This window comes from Centruroides vittatus, unplaced genomic scaffold, assembly GCF_030686945.1.
Source record: "Centruroides vittatus isolate TY-2023 unplaced genomic scaffold, ASM3068694v2 contig_329, whole genome shotgun sequence".
Classification (NCBI taxonomy): domain Eukaryota; kingdom Metazoa; phylum Arthropoda; class Arachnida; order Scorpiones; family Buthidae; genus Centruroides; species Centruroides vittatus.
Window position 1 is genome coordinate 2155969 of NW_027122113.1, and position 27325 is coordinate 2183293.

At 26.5% G+C, this 27325-nt stretch overlaps 1 protein-coding gene across 4 annotated transcripts in view; it reads left to right on the plus strand.

The window, feature by feature from the left end:
• Nucleotides 1–27325, plus strand: part of Tnpo (transportin 1) — a 75267-nt gene that overhangs the window by 30093 nt on the left and 17849 nt on the right. For 2 of the 4 annotated variants that reach the window (XM_067268532.1, XM_067268529.1), the window contains exons 9-18: nt 1140–1292; nt 3458–3630; nt 3696–3845; nt 4892–4966; nt 7263–7349; nt 7451–7558; nt 7798–7956; nt 8044–8131; nt 11233–11331; nt 13338–13433. In XM_067268532.1, the coding sequence (XP_067124633.1) occupies nt 1140–1292; nt 3458–3630; nt 3696–3845; nt 4892–4966; nt 7263–7349; nt 7451–7558; nt 7798–7956; nt 8044–8131; nt 11233–11331; nt 13338–13433 (1188 nt within the window). Of the gene's footprint in view, nt 1–1139; nt 1293–3457; nt 3631–3695; nt 3846–4016; nt 4092–4891; nt 4967–7262; nt 7350–7450; nt 7559–7797; nt 7957–8043; nt 8132–11232; nt 11332–13337; nt 13434–27325 lie in introns of all 4 variants that reach the window. The other 2 variants (XM_067268530.1, XM_067268531.1) reach the window with 1 other exon arrangement.

The window sequence follows — 27325 nt, forward strand, 5'->3', positions numbered from 1 at the left end:
ATAATTGGCACTATGGTTTGGCAGGAAACTTTTTGTTTGTTTTAATTTATATGAGTTACAGATAAATCATTGGAGATAAATCATTCTTTATTGCCATAAAACCTCTATGTTATCATTGTTTGTAACTTCAAATAACAGTTCTCATCTCAGCCATGTAATATTCAATGTGCTCCAGATTACTATCAATGACCAATTGAATTGCATCATCTGGATCAGGTTGTGTACTGAATACTATCTTGTGACAGTTATGATAATCAGGTCAACAAAATTTACATTAGAGTGGAAATTGCCATGTATGCAGGCGATTATATGAAAAATAATGTGTATGATCACATGCACAAAGAGGCAAATTTATATCAGTTACTTGAGAGCCTGTGATAAGCAGAAAAACATTTTAACCAAAAATTTTTACACAATAAGATGGATAACATGTAGCATGATGATATTATCATAGAAGCACAGCTAAGTCAATTTGGTAAAAAATGTCTGCAAAAAATTTCTGTTATTGCATGTGAGATTGCAGGTTAATAATATATATACATATTATTGTGTGTGTATAGCAGTGGTTCCCAACCTTTTCTAGGATGCGGAACACTTTTGTGAGCAATTTTCTTTAGTGGAACACTTACTTAAGTTAATATGAAATACATAAGCTTGTCATCAGTTATTTTATTAGAATTGAGCAGTTTTAATTCAAAATCTCTACTCATATTATTAATGCCAATTCTAAGACAGGAAAAAATATATCTAAATAACTTTAATGGGAAACTTGTGCCTGATGTTTTTTACATATTTCATTCAGTTTTCATCATTGCCTTTATCTTATTCGAAACAGTAGTACACTCCATAAGTACGAGTCGTACATATATATTTAAGTTTATGAAAATTTTATGATTTTAATTTTTTGATATTCGGCGGCTCGAATACGATTGTACACTTTCCGATTTGCGACTAAATCTGCGGAACACTTGGGAGATGCTTATGGAACACCAGTGTTCCGCGGAACACCGGTTGGGAACCACTGGTGTATAGTGACATTGAATATTATTATTTTAAATAAATATAATTTTTGTATGATTTGTCATTTTCAAAATATTTGAAATTTATATTTTTACTAAAGCATTGTTTATTTTAAATAGGAAAATGTTCAGCTGCTGCTTTGGATGTTTTGGCAAATGTATTCCATGAAGAATTATTACCTGTTTTACTACCAATTTTAAAGGAAACACTCTTTCATCAAGATTGGGAAATTAAAGAATCTGGTATTTTAGCTTTGGGTGCTATTGCAGAAGGTTAGTTAAAATTTTCGCTAATTTAATGATTAGTATACTTATAAGTAAATAATTAAATGATTTAAAATATAGAAAGGCATTTACATCTTAAAAAACTCTTTTTTTATGATTATATAAATTTATGAATTATACACATTTTTAATTTTCATAAAATAGAAAAATTTAGAACATTCTGTAAATTAGAATTAGTGTTATAAGTGAGAATGGGTCTAACATTTTATGTACAGTTACATTTTTATGCATCCTCATCTTTTTTAACTTGCCACAATATTTTATGTATTCTAAAGAATAAGTTTTAGTTAATGGAACTGTTCTTCCCTGGTATTGTTTATGAACACTAGGGTGTCCCTTATTTTTCGAATATTTTTTTTTCCTAACGCATAGGGCCTAGTTTTGTTTATTTTACCCTTAAATACTCCCACAATAAATTTCAGCTCATTTTGATCACTAGAACCCGTGCCGACTTGCATCGAATCATTTCCATACATATCGTGCTAGAGAAGTGGCACGTATTCGCTTTGTTTGCCATATTTATCAGGTATGGAGACACTCCATATGTGATAAAGATCCACCAATTTCTTGACACAGGTATAGATTTTTTAGGTATTCTAGCTTTTTCCCAAAATATGATACACTCGCGTATTACAAGATTTACGCTTTCACTCACAGTTAGTTTAACTTTGCAAATGTTAAAAAAACAAAACTGCGAGTACTTGCCGATTTGACGGTAATTTTGCACCCGTGATTTGGTGGTTTATCTCTCCGACTAAGAAAATATGTTTTTTAGTGATTTGTAATTCCACTGACATCTTCAAAAAAAACTATACGTGTTAATAGCCCGACAAATTGTGTTAGAATGGCAAACAAAGCGAATACGTGCCACTTCTCTAGCACGATATGTATGGAAATGATTTAATGCAAGTTGGCACGGGTTCTAGTGATCAAAATGAGCTGAAATTTATTGTGGGAGTATTTAAGGGTAAAATAAACAAAACTAGGCCCTATGCGTTAGAAAAAAAATATTCGAAAAATAAGGGACACCCTAATGAACACACTACTATAAAAGTGGTTCTATTTAACCTAACTACAGATTTCTTTTGGATGTAGTAAAACTTTGAAGACTGCTCAGTTTTTAATAAGTTCATTTTTGAACTGTATTTTTAAATAACAATAGTAAAATTGCATTTTTTAAGTTTAAAAAATTAATTAAAATAACAATGCATTCAAATTATATACAACATTCTAATATTTATATCAAACTTGTTCTATGCATTGTTAAAAAAATAATCAACAAATTACATTCTCATTTGTAGTGATATCAGACCTTCTCGTCTTCCCTCACTTGTGGTTCTGTCGGAAAGGGTGCAATCCACCTGCATGCGGTAATAAAGGGTTGTAAAAAGGAATGATAAATATAGACAAAGAACCATAAAAGGAAGGGAGAAAAAAGGCGGGAAGAGGGACAGTGAGAGGAGTTCGGGACACGGTAGAGAGAGGAAGGGCGAAGCGGTGGTCCCTGAGTGTAGAATAAAGTTTTTTTTGTGTAGAAATATCTGTTTTAATTTTGTGTGACGAACCGACGGGGCAGAATCCGCTGATTCAGAACAGGTTCCCTACATTTGCATTGTTAAAAAAATAATCAACAAATTACATTTTCATTATTGATAGTTCCAAAAAGTGCTAAACCATTATACATTTTTCCTGTCTTTAGAAGAAACCAAAATTAATTTGAAGTTAAGAAAAATATTTAACTCTAAGCTTTAAAAATTTCTATGTACCTGGAAATGAAATTGTTTTTACCCCTCAGACTACAAAGGGAATTAATATAACATAACCAGTCAAACAACTTTCTCTTTGGCTGATTTTGTCTCAAATGGATTAAGGCAATTTTGGCCAATAATATATTTAAATAGTTAATTCTAAAATAATACTTATATTATTTCCATTTCCAGAAGTTGAAAGAGCTTGAGATAAATGTATGCTGAAAAATTTTATAGATTTGAAACATGAACTCTCATGTTTAGTTTAAATCATACTGTTGTATTATAAATAAGATTTTTATTATTATTAGTGTTGTTTAAGTTTTAAAATAAAATTAACTTACATCCTTATATAAAGAATTATGTAATTGTGCATTTCTAATTATCTTGATATTTTTTTTATAGGGTGTATGAATGGAATGATTCCACATCTTCCAGAACTCATTCCTTTTTTGATTTCATGTTTATCTGACAAAAAGGCTTTAGTTCGCTCTATTACGTGCTGGACTTTAAGCAGATATTCACATTGGGTTGTCACTCAACAACATGATTTATATTTGAAACCATTAATGACAGAGGTAATTAAATTAATATATTAGTAACTTTTAAAACAGGTAATATAATACAAATTTCATCTGTTTAGCTATTAAAGAGAGTATTGGATGCAAACAAACGAGTTCAAGAAGCTGCTTGTAGTGCATTTGCAACATTGGAGGAAGAAGCTTGTACAGAACTAGTTCCTTACCTTGCCTTTATTTTGGAGACACTAGTATTTGCTTTTAATAAATATCAAGTGAGTTAAACTGTGTATCTATTACAGTGACTTAAAATGAAATGATTAAAAATAAATAAATATTTGATAACCTGATAAATAAATGTATTCGTACTATGATCAGAATATTTAGTAAATAAACAGACGTTTTTTATAATTTAAATATTTTACACAATCCTTTAATTTTTCCAGCATAAAAATCTTCTCATATTGTATGATGCTATTGGTACGTTAGCTGATTCAGTTGGACATCATTTAAATAAACCAGTAAGTTGTGTATTATTATTATTATTATGTTGGGTTAAGTTTAGATATACTCGGTTAACACCGGTGGCTAAGTACTATGCCGGACCAAAGTCAAGGCATAGTAACCAAGACAGAAATTAAAGAAGTGTATCAGTGTGTGTGTCTGTATTCAGGAATTTTCTCACAATATGACATGTATTCAATATAGTGGCCTTCTGTAGAGTGATGTATGTGTTTCTATTCAATTCTAATGTGCCCAGGCTTTTGTGTAGTGTGTGTGGTATGACACCTGTAAAGGAGAGAACTACAGGTACAATAAGCACCCTATCCATCCTCCACAGATGCCTTATTTCCTGGGCGAGTTCTGTGTACTTGCTAATTTTTTCAGTGCATGCGTTTTGTATATTGTGAGTGTTTGGAATGGATATGTCTATAATGTATGTGATTTTATTGTGTTTGTCAATGAGTGTGATGTCTGGTCTGTTGTGGTAAATTGTTTTATCTGTGATTATGGCTCTGTCATAGTACATTTTGTGCGTGTTGTTTTCCAATACTGTCTGTGGAATGTATTTGTAGTATGGTTCGTGGATGTCTGCTAATTTGTGTTTCTTTGCAAGCTCTTGGTGTATTATATTTGCTACTTGGTTATGTCTGTGTAAATAATCTGTCTGTGCCAAGAGCTTGCAACCAGAGGTGATGTGTTGTATAGTTTCTGGCATGATGTGACATTTTCTGCATGTGTCATTTGTGAGTGTTGCATCTTTGAGTATGTGTTTTCTGTAGTAATTTAAATATTTTACACAATCCTTTAATTTTTCCAGCATAAAAATCTTCTCATATTGTATGATGCTATTGGTACGTTAGCTGATTCAGTTGGACATCATTTAAATAAACCAGTAAGTTGTGTATTATTATTATTATTATTATTATTTTATTTATCTTTTGAAGTAAAATTTAATTCAATTTAAGACTACATTGTACATTATATTAATTCATTTTTAGTTTATAAATATAATCTTAAAATTAAAACTAAAATATTTTAATTGATCCACATGATAATTTAATATTCTACAGATATTAAATGTAGATTTTCATATACTATTAAATGTTTATATTAAAATTTCATTTAATAATATCTTTAAAATAATATTTTTTATGAATACAAAAAACTTTATTGTTTGTTTGTATTTAATATTTTATTATTAAAATATAAATGTATATTTAGCAATAGTTGGATTAATTTTAGTAGGGTTTAACACATTAAGCATCACAATAGGAAGTCAAATTATTACCCTGGGTCATCCTCTTTTTGTGAACAAAATAACACAAATTTGATGGCCATTTAATATAATTTGCCTGTGCATTGTTAAAAAACATTTTTTTCTTAATTTTTAGGCAAATTGTAGAATTGCAATACTTTGCCTGAATGATTATTTTTATTATGTTATGCCACTGTATATACTAATCATCAGGTCTTGAATTCAACAGAACTTGTACCATAATCAAGGTTGCATAAATGAATCAATACAAATTAAAGAAAAATATAATAATCATTAAAATAATATACCTACTGTTTTTTTTTACTGTGTATGTGCACTGAAAAAAAAACAAAGATTGTTTTTTGAATATTTGTTTTTGTATTTACATTATATTGTACTTATTCACATTCATTGGGCAAGAAAAACATTAGAAATGGCAAATTTTGCTTATATTTCATATTTTTTTAGGGAGAAAAATTCATTTCCTATTAGTATTCTGTTATAAAAAAGTTTACTGGGCTAAGTGAAAATTCCATGATCCTAAGCCTTGCTCTAACTATTTCCATTATGTTTATATGGCTAGCATATTGCTCCAAAGTAAACACAGCACAAATTTCAATGTATAGCTTGTGCTGCATTTTTTTCAACACATGATGCTTACTTAATGTGTTAAAATAAAAAATTTGTTTTATAGATGTTCTAAAATGTGTTTGAAAAAAATATTAATATAGAAATAGTTGTATGAGACTTAGCAGTTTGATATGTAACAGATATCTGATTATCATCAGTATATTTCATGTAAAGTCTCATTGGCAATTATGGAAGAGCTAATATCTGTAAGAATTTTGAAATTGCAAGTAACAGATATGTGAAATATTTTTTGATTTAAGGTATCTGATAAAAGCAAGGATATGTAGTGAATGGAATTGTAGAGTAGTATTGGTAATTACAGCAGTGACATAATGCATTAGTAATAATAGCATCTATAGGATATTGCATAGTAATTAAGTCATGTTTTTATATGCACTGATTTTGCAATTTATCCTTAATGTAAAGTAGTTGTTAATAAGTTAAATTAAAATACAGTGGAGCCTCGCATAACGAGCAAAAATAAATTGTGAAAAATGACTCGCTTAACAAGCAAATTTTCGCATAGCAAATAGCCAGGAGAGGGGAAGTCCTGGATTGTGTGCATGCTCCATCTAGCACTTGTTCAGCTAGCATCTTAGTATCACTTGTGATCACACATTTTTCCAACACATATTACATATAAACATCAACAACTACAGCCCGTTATATAATAAACACACTAAACGATATGCCAAATTCTTGGGCTATGTAAAGGCTATAATTTCATAGTAGAAATTAATTAATTTGATTACAGGTAGGCAGTTAAGCTGCCATCTCATATTAAATTTAATGACTGATTCCAAATTAAATTCCAGAAATGTCTAAATTAAAAATTAATTATTTATAATTATTAAATTTAATATGAGATAGAAACATAACTGCCTACCTGTAGTCAAATTAATTAATTTCTAATATTTAATTATAGCCTTTGCATAGCACAAGAGTTTGGTGTGTTTATCAAACAAATTATCTGATTTTTTTGGTTTTCTGCAAATTGAATTCGCATTTCAGGATAGTTCATTCCGGCGCTAGAAGAAAAGATGATGATTCATGCTCCTTAACAATGTTCATTGTATAATATTTCTTTAAATAAACATTATACATAAAATATTTGCGTATATTCTTTGGCATGGAACGCATTATCGTATTTTACGTTAATTTCTATAGAAAAAATTGTTTCACATTATGAGTAAGACTCTGGAACAAATTATGCTTGTTAAGCAGGGTTCCACTGTTTATAGAAAATTAACAGAGAGTAGAAATAATTATTATATAATTGTAACATTTGAAATGTTTTTTTCAGGATTATATAAATTTATTAATGCCACCACTTATTCAAAAATGGAATGTATTAAAAGATGATGACAAAGATTTATTTCCTTTACTTGAGGTAATGCATTTCTGGTTAAAAGACTAAATGAATATTTAAAAATAATATACTTTTAAATGCACGAAAATTACATATTAAAAATGATTTTTTTTTTCATGTAGTGTCTTTCTAGTGTTGCAACTGCACTACAATCTGGATTTCTACCATATTGCGAACCAGTATTTAGACGATGTGTGTCATTAGTAGAACAAACATTAAATCAGAATATGGTAAAATATTTTTATTAAAATATTTATTCAAAGCAACTTCCTACAAATGGTTTTTATATTCCTATTTGTCAATATTACTGTTTGTATTATAAACAATGATGACAAAATGTAATAAATTGAAATGTAATGTAAGTTAAAGTATTCGTACTGTCTGATTGATATTTTGATATAATAAGATTAGAAGCTAATAAAAGACTTAAAAAGTTTAGAGATAAATTTATTTTTTTTATTTTTCTTAGGCAAATGCTGCTCATCCAGATCAATTTGAGGCTCCTGATAAAGATTTTATGATTGTTGCCTTAGATCTTTTAAGTGGTTTATCAGAAGGTTTAAATGGACATATGGAATCTTTAGTAATATCAAGCAATATAATGCAATTATTATATCAATGTATGCAAGTAAGTAAATTTATATTAAATATTCACTTTAATATTAAAGTACATGAAATTGTGCTATATTTCAAATAATCTTGCATTTTAAATTAGGATCCAATGCCAGAAGTACGGCAGAGTTCTTTTGCATTACTAGGTGATTTAACTAAGGCTTGTTTTCAGCATGTTAATCTTTGTATACGTAAGTATTATAATTATTTGTATTCGATTTGAAATAGATTAATACCTTTATTTCCTTGAAAAATTCATATATAAATTATAGTTTTTCTTCTTTGAAGTTTATATAACAAAAGTTTTAAAAATTGCATTTCATTAGAATAAATAACTATATTTCTTCTTGCCATAAAAAATTTCAATTAATAGGGAAATAAAATTAAATAACAATAAATAGGTATTAAGAGACTAGAAAAATTATTATTTTAAACAATGTAAAGGAAAAATAAATGCTTTCTGTAAAATGTGATTAGAAAGAATTATTTAATGTAGTAATTTTTATGACCAAATTTTAGGCCAGCATTGGTTATTGGATTAAAAACCATTTTGGGTCATTTCCTCCCAAATTATTATAATTGTTTATAAATGTATTGAATTTAAATTTATCTGATTTTATCAATCATATCCAATTGAATCTGTATCTCAAATCTCACAGGAATGAGAAAAAATATTTGAGATATAAAGGTTCCTACACAGTAAACAGTCATAGGTTTGATTGGTGGTATGTATTTTAATAATACAATAGCAAGTACAGTATATACCTGTATTAGGTATAAATAAAACATTTTTTGGCATGCCTTAACAGAAATAGTTTAAAATATGTCTTTCTACAACCAATAACAAATGTGAAGTATGACTAAGCAATGAAAAACAAATGTTTTCATAACCCCTTCTGGATTCTTCCTTGGGTTTTCTTAATTCTAAATAAGCATGATCTTCCAATTTCATTCAAGAATATAAATTGAGTATAAATTAAAATCAAATCAATTGAAAATTAAAATGTTTTTAAAAACCATTTAAAAGTTGTTCTGAAATTTTCAAATTCTAAATTAAATTAATTTTTAAATTTGTATTATTTTGTGTGTGGCAGCAACTAAACATTTCGCTTTTAATATGTGTACAGATAAATATTATTAAAAATAATATAAAAACTAAAACTAAACTCTTATATTTTTACCTTTATATAAAACAACTATTATATAATAGCAACCTATTACCTTTATATAATAGCAACTATTCCTTAAGTTTGATTTTTGAATAATAACTTTTGATTATATAATCAAAAGTTGTTATTCAAAAATCAAACTTACAGAATAGTTGCTATGGGAGCAAACCAAATAGCTTTCTATTCAACCCCAAGTTTGACTTGTGAATCAAAAGTGAAGTCTTTTTGTGTCTCCTGTCCCTAAGCAAAGACTTTTCTCCCCCTTTGTTAACCCTTTTCATGAATTCATGCAGAGTCCACAGAAGAAGTCAATGGGTGGTCCTTTTGAGGAATGAATTGTAGATCCCACAGGTGATCCATTGTAACTTACATGCTGCTTCTTTGTAAAGTGTTGGTTTCAGTTTTGGTGAGGACAACATTTTGCTTTTACTATATATACAGATGATTTTTCAAATTTTATTATTATGAGAAATAAAGGTTTATATATGTACTGTATATAGACATGATAGATCAGTTATATTCTTTAAATATAACTATGCAAATGATAAAGGCTTATAATAAAACTAATTTATTTTTAATGTAAAAATATAAACATTTCTGTTTGTTGCCATTACAAATGCATTTTACAGTCTATTTAAAAATTGACATTTGAATTACATTTTTTTATACAGTTTTTTAAAATATATATACTTAAAACGGCTCTAAGTGGTGGTGATTGAAAATTTTTTACATTTTAAGAAAAAAATAAAATCATTATTATTAATTTTGTTAAACTGGTTAGATATATATTTATTTAAATTGAGACACTGATTTTTCATGTACTAAAAGTAAAAGCTCCCCATATTTAAAAGTTAAAAAGTTTCATATACAAATGTTAGTTCATGTATGAAACTAAACCAATTCCAAAATAGTTTCTCTTAATATACTGTACTTATCTAATAGGGTACTGTGCTATAATATTGTGATCATGCCAAAAGACAGACAAATTACAGTAGTGCATCGATTAACCGACCGCATTCTAGTCGGCAAATTCAAATGTCCGCTAGTGATGTGGCGCTACAATATTTGGTTATGTCTTGGCTACTTTAATGTTATTTTTGTTAAATGTTTGCATGTTTTAGCTGGCAGCACTGGCTTGACCATGAAAGGGAGGCTAGTATTTAAACCAGGTCTAATACACTATACTAATAATGTATTTTTTTCACACTGAAAAGTAGGATAACCTTTCGGTTATCCTACTTTTCAGTTATCCAACCAATCCCAGTCCCCAATTAAGTCGGATAATCGATGCTCTACTGTATTGTCTTTTTCGGACTAATTTTTGCAATTATTTACATAGCAATTAAATGTATTTTATTTTATTGTACATATTATGTGCCTATTTTGGTAAAGCTGCTTTGTTAAAAGACAGTTAAACTATTTTTGCTTGAAGTTAGCTGCTGCAGAGAGGTTCCAAACACTGAAAACAGAAGATGGCTGCCATCCTAAATTATATGAATATTACATACTTAAAGTGAAGATTGTTACATACAAAAATTATTTTGAACTGATTATCCAAAAAATTAAAAATGCACTTTTCCACATAATCATCTATACTGACACAGACATCTTCAGATTTATTAGTAATGGCAAATACACATATTATACTGTTGTTGTTTACTATATAAGTAATGCATTTTTTACACAATATCAACTTTTTCTGATTGGCTGTCTCTGATATATCAATACATTAGGTATTTTTACCAAAATAAAATAGAACAAATTACAGTATTCTTAACAATTTTGTAAAATGGAGAATAAAGGCATGTTTGTGTGCAAGCGTCATACCATTTTAGTATTACAGAAAGCCATCATATAGGCATATTACTGGAAAATACATGTTTTATACAAGATAAACAATAAAAACATTGATGTCATAAATTTTCCATGTTAAATTGTTTCCCCATATTAGTTGTTTTTTCCCCAAGTTTTGCCAAAAACAGAATAGATTGAGATTTCACTGTATTTCTATTTAAAACAAATACTGTATTATTATACAATTATTCACTTTTCTAATTTTTAAAGTAATTAGTTTATTATTATATAAAATTATTTTTACATTCATATTTTAAATTTTTTTACAGAGGATTTTTTACCAATACTTGGTCAGAATCTGAATCCAGAATTTATATCAGTATGTAATAATGCAACTTGGGCAATAGGTGAAATTTCAGTTAAGCTTGGTAAGTAAAATTTTTCATTTTACTTTTGCTGAATTAGTTATTGTTTTTATATATTGATAATTATTTATCAGTACTTCAGAATAAAAATAAAATTATATCGGACAATGTTTAAGAAATGTGGAAAACATAAATATCAAAATATTTTAAAAATTTCAGGTATGATTTTGTAAACAAATCAGTGTTATATGAATTGCTCTTGTTTATAATGAATACATATATAACATTTTGAAATATATTCCCCGGTATTGATATATTGTCGGCAATTTTTTTTAAGTAATATGAAACAGTTTAATCACTTTTAAAATGCTGCACAATTACTGTTTAACAATCAAAATATTATCAGAACAATGATCTTTCAGAAGGCATTTCAGTCCTAGCAAGAAGAAATTACATTGACAAATTATTGGATATTCAAAGTAGTAAAATAGTGATTTTTCTGTCTTACCAACATTGGATAGACTAGTATGATATATTGAATGTTATCTTAACTTACAAGAGAGATCATATTTTCAATCAGTGCACTTCAGGAAATTAGGCAAATGCGTAATCAGGAATTTTGCAAAACTATTTATGTAGTTGTATTAAGAAACTGATTGCTGTTTGAAAACACCATTTTCTTTATAAAAAGAATAAACTATAGGCAATGTCTGTGTCAAGCATGGTGCTTCTACAACATAGTTTCACAACTTTCTAACTGTTAGAGAGTTGTGGCAAATCTCTCATAACATATTTTTGAACTTTTATGTGAAAAAAATCCAGCTATTTATTAATTTTTCAGTATTTTTTAAATCTTGTTAGGTTCTGTGCAATTGAGGAAGTGCTTCTTTAAGACAGTTAAAAATTGTGATTTTAAAATATGCAATTATGCTTTTCAATGTTTTCTTAAGATTATAATCAATCAGATAAAAACTAAAATAAATTTTTTATATATGTATGTATGTATTATTACTTGTATTGAATAATCTTTAGGATGAGAATTAAATTCACAGTAAATTGTGTATAAGGAATGAAATCATTTAAAAGGAACTTTATTTTTTGAGAATCAAATTTCAAATCATCATAAGAAAGAGGTAAAGTTTTAATATATTGTAAACGTTTAAATTTAAATTAAACAATTGTTGCTCAATTTAAAAATGAACAGATTAGAACTGCTCTTGCTGTAGGATCTTTTCTGTACTGGTCATTAGTTTCTTATATAATGATTTCACACTACATAAGATATTACAGGAACTTTAATCATGTTGTTATGAAGGATTATCTGCACTGTTATTTCAAAAACCATGAGAACTGTTTTTATCTTTAATAATATATTTTTCCTTTTGAAAGATATTTATAAATAAGTCATCAAAGTTAATAATTTGAGTTTTATACATATAATTCTTAAAAGATACTTTAATTCAGATAGAAATTAATTTGTAAAGTTGTAGCTGCACTAGTAATTTCATTTTTTATTTCAGCATTATGCAGATTTATATGCAGTTTGAAATGCTCAAACATATTACAACTAAATTGACTTTACATTTATATTATAAATAATTTCATATGATTGTTCATTTTATAGAATATTAACTGAATATTATTTTATAATGTTCTTTAAAATGTTTTTGCTTTAACAGGAATTGTTAGTTTGAAAAATGTCTTCAATCTAAATTTCTCTAAAATTAACTTAATAGACTATTTTTACTTAAAATCCTCTGTTTATAAATAAATGAGTGCAAAAATTGTGGTGTATCCTACATTTTCCTTTCTTTTCAGATCAGTTGATATTGGAATATTATCTACTTATGGAATTTAAATATGTTATTACCATTAACTTGTTATATGCATCATTTCTTCAAGTTCATTACTGTAAAGATCACAAATATTTATTAGTTAATAATTCATGTAACAAATACTTTTGTTATATGAATTTTGATTAAAATTGATAACCTTGAATTTGCATGTATAGCAAAGAAAATTTGATTAATTGTAATATAGTTAATTTTAAATGATTTGAATGATTTCAGGTCAAGACATGAAACCTTATATAGGAATGGTTTTAAATCAACTAATTAGCATCATAAATCGACCAAATACACCTAAGACTTTATTAGAAAACACAGGTATGAATAATTGTGTATTATATTTTAAAATATAAACTTGAATTTTTGTGATTTTTAAAAATATTTTAAAACTTAATTTAAAAATTCATGCTTTGAATTAACTTGAATTGGGATTTCTTAAATAATTACATTCTTAAAAAAAGTTCCTAATATTTTAATAATCAAAACTAGTCATTATATAAAATTTAGTGACTATGATTTTTATAGTTTTTGCTCAGAGATTAATATATATTTTTTTTACCAGGTTATTTATCTTAATAACCTTAGAAATTTTCTTGTAAAAAAATTTTAAATCAATATTATTAACTTTATGAAGTTTGTTTTATTTTGTGAGTTTTGATGTCATTATTTTTGAAAATTCCAGTTTCAAATGTTATCCAAAGAACTGAAATACTGAATTTCTAATTGAAAATATAACATTATACAAATTAAAAAACATTTTTTTTATAATAGTAAAAGTTAGGAACTAAAACAATATGTGTTTATAACTTCATTCAGGTAGGTTATTTTCAGCATTTAATAGAAAATGTAATAACAGATGCAGACTGAAAATATATATGTAAATATGTTTACATTTGAGCAATCAAATGTTATAACAACTTTATTTCATGTTCAAAAGATTTTATTAATTTTTTTAAAGCAAATTTTAGATATTGTGTGAATGAATTAAATGAAAATTAAAAGTCAGTTTTTCTTGCTATTAACAAAATTTATTACCATGATGAAAAATTCACATTTAGGTAATATTTTTGTTTTATTATGTGCATATTCATTCATGACTTTATTCATTTGAATTTTCATTAAAAATTGAAAATTTTAATGAATTTTGATGTGTAGATTTTAATAATATAATTTATACATTAAAATTCTCAAATTTCAATGTATAAGTGTAAAGTGAATAAAATTAATAATAATAATAGTGATAAATAATAAGATTTTCATTTAATGATTTTGTTTAGTAATATAATTTAATTGTTTTTATGAAGTAATATAATTAAAATCCTGAAATAACTACACAGAATTATTTAGAGTTAGACATTAATATTCTACTCAAATTATATTTAATTTTTATTATTAAATTAATGTAAATTCTGAAGAAGAAACAAATTGATTGGAATTTTAATGTTTAAATTATGCTAAAAATTTTATATTTGTAATTTAAAATTATGAGACATGATCAAAATTAATGAAATCAGATTTATTTTAGAATTAAAATAAAGCTGCAATTTATCATATAATCAAATTATCTATATATAATTATCAGAAGATAGCATAGTTGAGAGATAAGATTCAAAATAAATTGTTTTGATATGTAATTTCAAACATTTTTGAAAATATTTTGTTTTCTTTGCAAGAAAAATTATGAAAATTCATTAAGATGTTAATTTTGTACTTTTTTAAAATTGGGAACAATAAGAAAACCACTTCATATATATGAAACAAAATATTATTTGGAAATTTGCTTATTCTAGGAGGCTTATAAAGCATTTCTTTCTCAAGTATTTAATGTTTGAAGCTATAGTTATTTTCATCAACGATACTCTATTCTCATGATCTCAATAAAAAAAATCTTTAAAAAAAATTAATTCTTATCACAAATTACAATTTCTAATTATAAGTTAGGTATGTTAAGTTTATTCAATGGTTTCTAATGGAAAGTACAAATTATAAATTTTTATTTCAATAATACTATTTATTGAAGAATATGTTTAGTGTTTGCACATTATATTTGTTCAATAATTATGTTAATAATGTTGAACAAACTGATGGATTTTCTTCATTCTGTTCTTTAATTCTGAAGAATTATGTTATGATAAAATTATCTAATTATTACATACATTGAATTTCTTGATAAATTTTCACTTAAAATTAATAGAACATTGGACTAATTCATTTTTAACTGTTTTTATATGAATACTTCTGATATATAGAAATAATTATTTGAATAGGCAAGAACAAACTCATTTGAAATAATTTTAAATGTTGATGATGATATTCAAATAATTTGGAAAAAAAAAACAAATAAATATAATGTGACATATGGCCTGTTATAAATTAAATGTAAACAGGAGATAAGTACTAAAAACTTTTGTTTCTGATATTGGATCATTTCGAAAATTAATAAAAACTGATATGTGTGCAAACTGTTATACAATTCATATGTGAGTGCATATACTGTACACAGTAGTTCAAAAGTTTTAGTAAAGTTTATTTGGATATCTCAAGATACAAGATAGCAAAATTAGAATTTTGATATCCAGTTTTTCGTGAAAATAATGCTTCATTTACATGTAGTGTATTTTGTGGAGAAAGTAAATTTTAAAAGAATCTCATATGACTCCAGATTTTTAATAAATGTCTATCATTAAGTGCTTGCTTGTAATAGTTACCACAGTTGCAAGTACTAGATTTTAACATTAAAAATTAACTTTTATACTTATTAGTTTATTATTAAAAGTTGTATTAGATATATAGATAGATGTGTAATGTTATGATTACAAGTAATTTTACTACTTTCTTTTACAAAATGTTTTTGGAGATATTACTAGTAGCTGTTTTCATGAGAGAGAAATTTTATATTGATTTAATGATTAATTAAAATGTACCTTTTTTTGTATTTTGTCTGCTTTATCTCCATTTTTTCATAGAATAGAATTTAAAGCCAGGTGACATAGATATAGTTGTCAGTCTTATATAAAATCACTATAGAATATGTTGCTTTATCTGCTAGAACAATGGTTTCCAAACTTATTATTCCCAAGGACCCCTTCTCATAGCAAAAACCTGACCATGAACCCCCAAGTGAAATGACTCTACACAACTACATAATAGCAAAATTACAAATTTAACTTTGATGTCTTGAATGGTGATGTACAAATAAAATATAAATAAAACATTTTGATATTTAAAGTAATTTTTATTGAAATTACTAGCTGAAGCTTGCTTGTTTTTCAAAACCAGGTACAATATATTTCTAATTGGGCTCTAAATTACATTATAAAAATATAAAATTAATAAGCTTTTTATTTTATCTATTGAATTTTCATAGAAAAACATTATTTTTGATCAAAATGAATTATTTTTATATTTTTAGTCATTAAACAGTTTTTATAATGATGAAAAAAACAATCAATAATTATCACTGTTTTGAAAAGAAAAATGAAATAAATGTATAAAATTCTATAAACAAACAAAATAAATTCTAAAATGTCATAATGTATTTAAATTATGAAGCTCACAGCTTATTTTAACTTCATATTCAACCTTTCACAGACCCCCCTGATGTTGTCCATGTACCTCAAATTAATTCTAATTTGCCACAGACCCCATCAGTGGTTCTAAGGACCCCCAGGGTCCATAGGAACCACTTTGGGAAACATTGTGCTAGAACAAAAGCATAATTCTGATCACTTTGTTCATTTGATGAATAAAAACTGTTTACTTTAATTTTTTATACTTAGTTATTTCGAATTGTATTAAAATGAGTTTAGAGTCATTGCAGTAAAGGACATTTGATACCTTGGTATTCAAATTTCCTTTTATGTTACATTATTAGCTTTAGTTTATCTAGACATGTAGACTTATAAATTATATGAGAAGTTATGGAGCTAGACCAGAGTTGAATAGTTACATTTCATATTAGAACAATACTGCTTAATCATCTGATCAGTTTTAATGGAATAACTTCATATTGTTTTCTTACAGTAAGATAAATGCATTTATTACTGTTATATTAAGTAATACAATAGCATTATGTCAAGGAGTTTTTAATAAAATTATTCAATTTAATTCCATAAGGAATCAGTTTTTCTGATGTGCTAGGCAAGTAATATGCTTGGCCTTTTATTTCACTCTTACACTTTGAACAGCACAAATGTATTGGGGAAATCAAAAAACTTATTTTAAGAAAAGCAATTGATATTATATTCTGAGCCTGTACTATGATTTTTGTGTGTGTACATATGTATGTATATATATATGTGTATATGTATGTATGTATGTATGTATGTATTCACAGAAATCAAAGTATATATATATTCAAATGATAAACATAATTTGTCAAATTAAATTTTAAAAAATGTTTTCAATAGATGTATAAAGAATTGAAACTGAATATCTTTGGATTGATTTGATTAGGCATGTAGAAATAACTTATTGCATTGAAAATATTTTTAAAAAGTGTTATAAATATCAGTAACAAAACTTCACAGAATCAGAATAATTCAGTTCCCCTGATAGAATGATGTGATATTAGTTTTATATTAATGCATTATAATATATTACACGCACAAATTCTTATACTAAGTTACCTTCAAGTAAGCACCTCCTTCACCCTACATATTTCTGCCAACATCTATACTACTTGTCAAAGCAGTCCTGGGAGCTATTTTTTTATGATGTCTTTATTTGTTTCATCACTGTGGCTTCCATTCTGGGGCATATTGGGATCAGCATAACTTCTCTTCCATTTAGGAACAGATAAAAGTCTGTGAGATCAAAATTAAAGGAGTAAGAAGATTGGGAATGATCTATATGACTATAGTAAGTAGAATGTTAAAGAATATACCAAAAAACAGTCTTTCGATAATGTTTTGATAAATGTATGGATGCTAACAAAAGTGTGAGCTGTAGAAGATGATTATTTTGAAGGATGTCTTCTGTTAATAAGTGTATTATTAATGTAACAAAAATATGATTTATTTTGACCCATACATATATTAATTTAAGAGAATTTTTAACATCAGCTGTATGAAATAGTCTCGGAACAATGTAGTTGATTATTTTCTTTATAAATTTTATTTAATAAATATATCTAAGCAAAATTTTTTGTGTTTTAAACTCTTGGGATTATACATTAAATTTCTGCTCTAAACTAGTGATTTCCAAACTTTTTTGAGCTACTGCAGCACTACTACCCAGAGCAGCGGTTCCCAACCTTTTTTTTTTTTTTTTTTGAGCAGGTACCACTTTGATTTTATTGTTGTTAGCAGGGACCACAAGGTTTAAGAAAAATAAACTTTAATCAAAACTTTTAACATAAGTAATCATTAAACTCAAGAGTAACATGCTTTAACAGTACTATTATAATAGAAAACATAACATTTTTAGTAAAAATTAAATAAAGTTTGTATCAATGTGGGAATAATAATTTAAAATGAATAAAAGTTTTAAATCTTTTATGGACCATATTTTAGCTCTTGCGGACCACTGGTTAGGAACCGCTGACCTAGAGCAACATATTTCCATCAGTCCATGTACTGGGGGGGTGATACTGAGTAGTGTCATTAAGTAAAATGAGTATGTTGTGACATCACTTAACAAATGATCAGCAGGAAACGCAATACTGAACTTCATAACATTCTCATTGTGAACTACACTTTTGTTGACAACTCTAGTTTTCTGAAAGGTTGGTGTGAGCTACATTTGAGTTTTGATGACTATTGAATGTATGCTTTAATTCTTATTTTATTGAAACATAGGTAAGATTATTACTTTTGCTTTAAAACTGTATTGTTTAATATCATTTATAGCAAATATAATGTCTGTATAATAAAGAAATAATATATATTTATTTCTTAATTATACAGACATTATATTTGCTGTAAATGATATTAAACAATACAGTTTGTGCATGTGTATGTGGAGCTTATCTGTAAGAAGTTTTACTACTTCAATTTTTATTCTCCACTTAAGATTACTCGCTGTGACTCCACGTGGTGCTTATATCATGTAATCAAAACAGGAAGAAACAATCCTCATTGCCAATTGATTGATTTCTGCTATTGGTGACACATGTATGACTTTACACTTTTTTGGTTGTTTCAAGGTGAACAACTGTCACAAACCTAACAAGAATGGTAAAGGTTTAGTTGAGTATTGCTCTAGGCTGTACATTTGGTAGAAGTGGTCATTGATTTTAAGTAGGTGAAACCTTTTCACAATGAGTCACAATGAATCATTCAGTATTGCCTCTCTGGTGCCAGTCCATGAAAAAATTTTGCCAGTTCACAGAAAAATATTTAACCATAATTGAAAATCAGGTTTTCACAACTAAAAAAACTGGTTTTTGAGCCTAGACTTAAAAGATAAAAATTAAATAATTATTTTATATTTTGAAACAAAATCGTCTGTCGTAAAACAGGAATATTGTTAACTAATAAGTTTCATAAAACTAACTACAAAAACAAAAAAATCCCCTTATGCCTAAAATGTATGCAATTCAATAGGGAGAAATCTTGCAACAACAGAAAAATGTCTGGCAATACTGGTGATGGGTGCAATGTTCATGTGTGCCCTCTCCCAAGATCAAACTAACTTAGTCCAGTTTTTCAGTTAGTTGAAGTTTGTTGTTGTTGTGATACTTCTTTTAGTTAGTAAAAACAGAAACCATGTAAGTAAATTTATCAATGTTTATTCTACTAATATTTTTTAATTTTTATTTCCATTAAAAATACAGTCAAACTTTCAGATTACTGTGAGGTCCTGGGCTGAGGCCTGGGCAGATTACTGAGGTGCAACAGATATGAGAGCATTGCTAAGTGATAGGGTTGGACTGCCAAAGGCAGTTGGGAAGTAACTATATGATTATAGTTTACTAGCAAATGAGCCCAGTGTTGCTTGGGCAAATGATTTGGATGATTTGGTAAATATTGTACGTTTGGAAATTAAGTTATTACTATCAAAAACAAAAACTCGCATTTAAAATAGTATAGTAGAAGCCATTCTTCAGGTTAAGCCTTAATCTTCTCTCCCGGGGGAATTTCCAAAAATCCCTTCTTAGTGTGCATTCTCATGGCATACCCTAACTGTGTACCAAATTTCATCTTTTTAGGTTCAGCAGTTTGCTCTGGGCAATGATGAATCAGTCAATCAGGTCATGTAATTTTATATATTTAGATTAAAATTATATATATGAAAAATGTCACACATTTGAGAAATGTATTTTTCTGGTTTGCAAAAGCCATGAATTCAAATTCTATATCAAGCTGTTCTCATTCCAGATATTTTAACAATTTAAATACTTTTTAATTTAATTTACCAGTATTAAAATTACTGATGTCTAATTTTAGGCAAACAGAAATTTCTAACTTAGTTATTTCTAAATTATAAAAATTATTTTGGTAATCGATTTTCATAATAAAAATTAAAATTTTATTGAAGAGAGATTTAAAAACTTCTTCCTGTAATTTGGTTTGAAAATAACATAAATTAAAAAAAATTAAAGGTCTCAGTATTCTCAGAAAGTTTTTGAAAATGAAGAATACAGTAGAGCATCGATTAGCCGACTCAATTGGGAACTGGGGTTGGTCGGATAACTTGGGGGGGGAAACGAATAACCAAAGAATATGAAAAAATACATTATTAGTATAGTACAGGCATGGGCAAATGTGGCTCTTTGAGTTACGTGCGGCTCTTGCTGAAAGTGCTATCTTTCCCAGTCTTACCATATTAACCATCACGACAGTACAGAACTGAGGCTCCCATGAATTTTGCAAAACCTACATTTCGGCTCCCACTGAACTCTTACTTGCCCACCTCTGGTATAGTATATTAGTATACCCCATGTAATTAGTATATTAGTACATCCCTATTAACCTACTTTGCGTTGAATATTCATCGATGTTAAGCCTAACAAAATTTTTTTTAAAAGAATAATTGTTGCTACTGTATTGTATAGTGTATATTGTATTGTATATAAAAATTATATCTTTATTTTGCACAAAATAAATACAAAAATAAAGAAAAAATAGAAAATTAAGCTTTGTTTAAATACTGGTCTCCCTTTCATGGTCGAGCCAGTGTTGCCAGCAAAAATACACGCAAAAATTTAACAAATAATATTAAAGTAGCCAAGACATAGCCAAATATTGTAGCGCCACATCACCAGCGGACATTTGAATTTGTCGACTAGAATGCAGTCGATTAACCGATGTGACGGTTGATCGGGGGTCGGATAATCGATGCTCTACTGTATTTCTAGACTTTTATTAATATGCATTTAGTAGACTTTAAATACTGGAACATGAATGTGAAATTTTTATTTTATAGTCGATTATCAAGTGCATTGTTTCTGAAAACAGTTTTAACTTGTTAAAACTGCAGTCAAACAGCAATGTTGGCCATTGAAAGAATTCATTGAATAATTCATTTCAGCACATTTAGCTAATTTTTACTATATGTTTCCTTTTATTTTAGATATATCCTTTTTGATAGATTCTTTTAAAACTATATATGAATTTAATCTAAACCAAACAGTAAAAATTAAACATGTTGTTTATAATTTTGTTTAAAATTGTTATAATGAAATGAAGTTACATCAGTTAAAAGTTTGTTATTCTGTGTTTGCTATTTTTTATTTTAAATGTATGATGATCTAGAATTTTTTTATTTAGACTGTTTCAGTGTTAAAAACAAAGATTTTTAGATGTCTGATTAATAAATATTCTTTTATTTAAAGAATAATTACATTAACATTCTCTAAAGAATTGAAATCTTTAAATTTTATTCCACTTTTTTCCCTGTTCTTCTTTTATTAGATTTAGTAAATAAGAGGGATAAAAAAAATTATTATGCTAGTTCTAATAAAATAAATCTTTTAGGTTTGGTATCTTATGTCAGAAATAGTTAATTGGTATAATAAATTTTAGCTAAGATATAATAGAAGTGAAATTTATATGCAGTGCTTTCTATCGATAGATACAACTTAGATTTTACATTATATTGACTGTGTTCTAAAAATAATTAATCGTTCAGTTAATTTTTGTTTTCATAGTAAATAATTTTATCTAATCAAACATGTACGTGTAAAGTTAAAGATGCAGTCACGGGCTTTCAAATCATTAAGTAGAGAATTTTTTTGAAAATTTTGCCCTTGTCTTCTGCTGGGAAAAATGTTTAGAAAAGGCAACTATGTAGATAAATAGCTTAGACTGTGTACTTTCAAATGGTTAATTTAATAATAAATTACATTTTAAAAAATTAAGTTGTTATTAAAGTTGTCATTATTGTAATAATGATACATTATTAGTAAGAGAAATAAAATACGTAAAACTGTGTTTTTGAGATTAACAAATTATCATCTTATCTTTGCAAAAAAGAAAATGGGTAATTTACATATTAAGTAGAAAGTAAATATGAAACTAATGTTTGTTTTGTGCAAATAGAATTCAATGATTAATTAGAAAAAATTAAATAAGTATGAGGCATTTCTATCATTTTATATTATAAAGAATATTAAAATATATTAACTTCTTACTAAGAGCTAAATGAAAATAGCTACATGCAGAGTATTTCAGTTCTTATTTCATACAAAAAGTAATAATCTGGATAGATAATTAACATATAAAATTAAACTAAAAAGAATTATATATAGGTCTATTACACTTTTGTTTCTGTTACTTCTCTAGTATATTCTTTCAATACAAAATTTTTAAATAATACTTTGTGTTTAATTCATCATGATAGTAATCTGAATTGAAAATTTTTTATAAGCAGATTGTTTTTTTTTTTTTTTTACAGTCTCATAATAGTAATTGGCACCCATCAAATAATGTTACCTAAGAAAAAGAGAATTTTGTCATATTTTTTAATTGTTTCAGATACTGTAGCATTCAAAACAGGTGTTGTGTAAATTTGAGATTGTTAAAAAATTACAAGAGTACTATATAAAATATTGTAAGGGAACTGAATAGAAAGATTCTGATTCAAGTGAGAATAGTAATATCAATTAATGATAACATCTGTCAAAGTAAAGGTTTAAAAAAAATTTCATCTTACACAAAATTGGCTATTTAGTTATGAAATAGGATATATAAAATAAATTATTTAATATTAGTTGGTTAAATTTATGACTATGAATAAATCTGCATTAATTTCACGAAAAATTTATTTTTTGCTTATGGTTGTATTTCAAACAGCAACATTCAAAAAATACATGTTTCTTCAATCATCAGAGAATATAGCTTGTATCAAAAGAACTTTCATTTAAAATTAAATGACTAATTTTTTAATAAGATAAAACAATGAGTAAAGATATATATTATTAATCTTTTTTATAATTTTTTTTTTCTTTCTTTTATGTGTATGTACTACTGAAAATTAGTTATTTAATTTTTGATGAAAAGCCATTTTGAAATAAATTATATATTATCTCATTTTAATATACAATAATACACATTAAAATGAGAAATATGACATGTACATTTTAATAATCCTTGATTGAAAGATAAATTGGAAATTGTCAGTTCTGCTTGACAATTATATTTAATAAACTGGTACTACAAGTTTTACAACTGACATTTCTATAATATTTAGACTTTATATTTATTATATTAAAAATTATTCTTTTAGTTTTATATATCAAATAATTTGTAATTTGTTTTATTTATTTATATATTTTGAATAATTTATTAAATTATTAAAACTTTTTTACTAATAATTATTTACTGCTTTTGTAAGTCTGTTCAATCATGTACGTATTTATTTGTTTATTTTTATATAATTACTATATAATTTTAAATTTACTTATTTTTTCTAATTTACTTTCATTAAAATTCAAGCAATATATTTTTAATGTTTAGCAATACGAGTGTTTATTTTAAAATTTATCAGGTAATGATAAGAAAATTTATCATTATCTGATTCATTTAGATTGAAATCTAATAAACATCTTGTTATTGGTTTATTTATTTTCTGTTACATATTTTTCATATTTATAAATTCAGCTTATAAAGAAACTTGGTAAATGATTAAATATAAAAATATAATTCTTTAAACAAACTTAATGCTTCTTATACACAAAGACTATTTGAACCACCTTCAGAACTATAAGTATCATTTAAATATTACTAATGGTAATAAAACAAAATGGTTTTAAAAAATTAAACGATCATAGCACTACCAAAATATATTTAATATTACAGTAGAGAGTCGTTATCCAAACACCGGTTATCCGAACTCTTTCCAGTCGGACTGTGTCGTGCTGAATCGAACTTTTTTGATACTAGATTTATTTCTAAAGTATAATTTTTATATTTTTCAATATATTTATTTTGTTTGTACAAAATGAAGAAATAATTTTTAACGATGCAATCTCCTCGATTATTATTATAAAAATTTTCATTAGGCTTAAAATCGACGAAAATTCAACACGAAGCGACACGCAAAGAAGAAAAATTTCAACATTGGACAGGTTAATATATTTTTTTGTACATATTCGGTTATCCGAACAACCCCAGTACCCAATTGATTCGGATAAACGACTCTCTACTGTACTTTATACATGAATGTCAATTATTACTGGTTACCAGTTGTAATCATATTTTATTCAGTTCTGTTGAAGACATTCAAATAAAAAATATGCCATAAAAGTATTTCATAAGATTTTTAAAAAAGCCATTATATACAATTTTTTAAATTATTATTGAATTTTCCTGAACTTTCAAAAAAAAAAAAACACAGTAAAATATAAAATTGGCTCACCACATTATATTTGAGAAAATTCAAAAAAAAAAATCAATGTTTGAAAATGCATTACAGAAGTATTTCATCACATTTAAAATGTGTTCTTAAACATTAGTTTTTTATTTTTTGCTTTTTTAAATCATTAATGAATATTAGTGGTTATCAATTTAACAAATGTAATCATTGTTAAATTAATAACCACTAACATTCATTAATGATTTGTTATGTTTTAAAAATAATCAGATATTTGACAAAAGAACAAGAAAATGTCATGCAAAGAATAAATATTCTCTGTTTTGATTTTTATTGGTTATCTTAATCATATTTTTTGCTTTAGATTTTGTTACACATGTAATCATACTAATTATAGTGGAATTTTGCATTGTTTCTGTTACTTTTGTTTTCTTGCATATGATTGATTGATTTACTTATTTAGTCTTGGAACTAGTCCCATATAAATAACATTATTTTTTCCCCATCTCCATATCAGTCATTGAAAAATTATAGTCCTAATCAACATTTTCTTGCATTGATAGTTTTTATAAAATTTGAAACAGTGATTTAGTAGTTAATATCTGATGATCTTGAGTGAAAAACTTGATGCTGTCTGAATGTGCCTTGCTTTCTTAAGTGTCACTTGGATTGCCTGTTGTGTTGAAAAATTGAGCTGTCGTCTTCAGCTATCCACCATATTGTTGAAAATATATTTAGTTCATAAACAAATACCAGAATGAGAAAATTGTGTTACTTTCATCATTTTGATTTTTTATGAGATTGAAATGTGTATATATTCTTGTACCAAGCTGTGTGAGTCTCCTGGCATCTGGGAATATGGAAGGGGGAGGATAAGAATATGGCAAACCAAAGTTGTGCCTGAACTTTAGCAAAGCACAAAGCATTGATGAAAGCGAAATCTTTCCTTTACATGCACATCATGAGTGAAGGTGATTGTGAAAGCATTATACATCTTGAAAAATTAGACTTTAAATGGAGGCATAAAGTTTGCATGAAACAAATACCAATCAAATGTTTCTTCAGCAAGAATTAGTGTTTTAAATGCAGTGTAATGTTGTACATTTATTTCAAAGAATAATAATCATTAAATTGTATTCTTATAGTTTTGAATGTTGATTGGACCTTATTATCATTTTTATTTTTCATTCCTTTAAAATTGATACATTGAGGTTTTACTATATTATTTCCTTGAAACTGATAAGTAACATAGAAAAGGAATTAACAACATTTTTGATTTCTTTGTAATACCATTATTCAAATACATATCTCTAATATCTAGAATGAAATGACAAGTAAAATAATTTCATTCAAATATGATTTTTTTTATATATTTGTATTTGAATGAAATTATTTTTTTTCTAAAGATACCTCAATGTTACCAGTATGAATTTCAAATAAAATTAATTAATTAAATTCTTTGTATCCAAGATCTTTTTTAGAATGTCAGAAAGTGTTAGATGTTTTATAATACAATTAAATATAAGGAAATCACAAATATAAGCCTGTATTAGTTTAAAAGTCATTAATTTATTTCTAATTAGGAAAATGGTGTTTTTTGTTTAGCTATTTAAAAAATATATTAATAATACCTATAATGTTTTCAGCTAATACAAAATAACATAGATGTGGCAAAAGATTATTATTTAATATTTAAATTAGGATAAAATATTAAATAATCTTTTGATATTTTGAAAATACATAAATTAATTGAAAATATTTTGTCAATGTTGCATATCACTTTCTTTACTTAATTTTGTTCCCTTGTTCATCTTCTAAAATTAAAATTTAATTAGTGTTTATTATATATACAAAGTCTTCCAAGAAGAATACTACCATTTTAAATTACTGTAATTATGAATTGAGAAGTATGCATTCTACACCAATTGATAAAGTAACTGTTTGAGTTTCAAATGTCTTTTTATCTACTGCCTCTAGGAAATACCATAAACAAAAATGGTGACTTCACAACAGAGATGTTTTGTTTTCTGCAGTTCTCAAACTCAGAATCAGCTACCATTGTGCAACAAGAATGTTTGCCTTACATGGTGGATTACTTTATTTTCTGCAAATGACAATTTCAAAGTGGTCCACCATGACTGATTCCAACTTTGCAAACTGAAAAGCACAAAATGCTTTGTCTGTTGCAGAGTTGCCGTTTTTGTTTATGGCATTTCCTAGAGGCAGCATACAAAAGGACAGTTGTATGCATATGGTAAATGAAACTTGAATATGCACGTACCTATAAGCCATTTACCAGTGTGCGTCTTGGAACAAAATATACAATAATGTTACATTTTTGAACTTTATTGTCTATTTTGTTCTGAGATGCACACCGGTAAAAGGTGCATTTTACATTACTCCGGTGTAGAAATTCTACTATTTTTTGAAACTTAAATGTTTACTCTATCAATTAA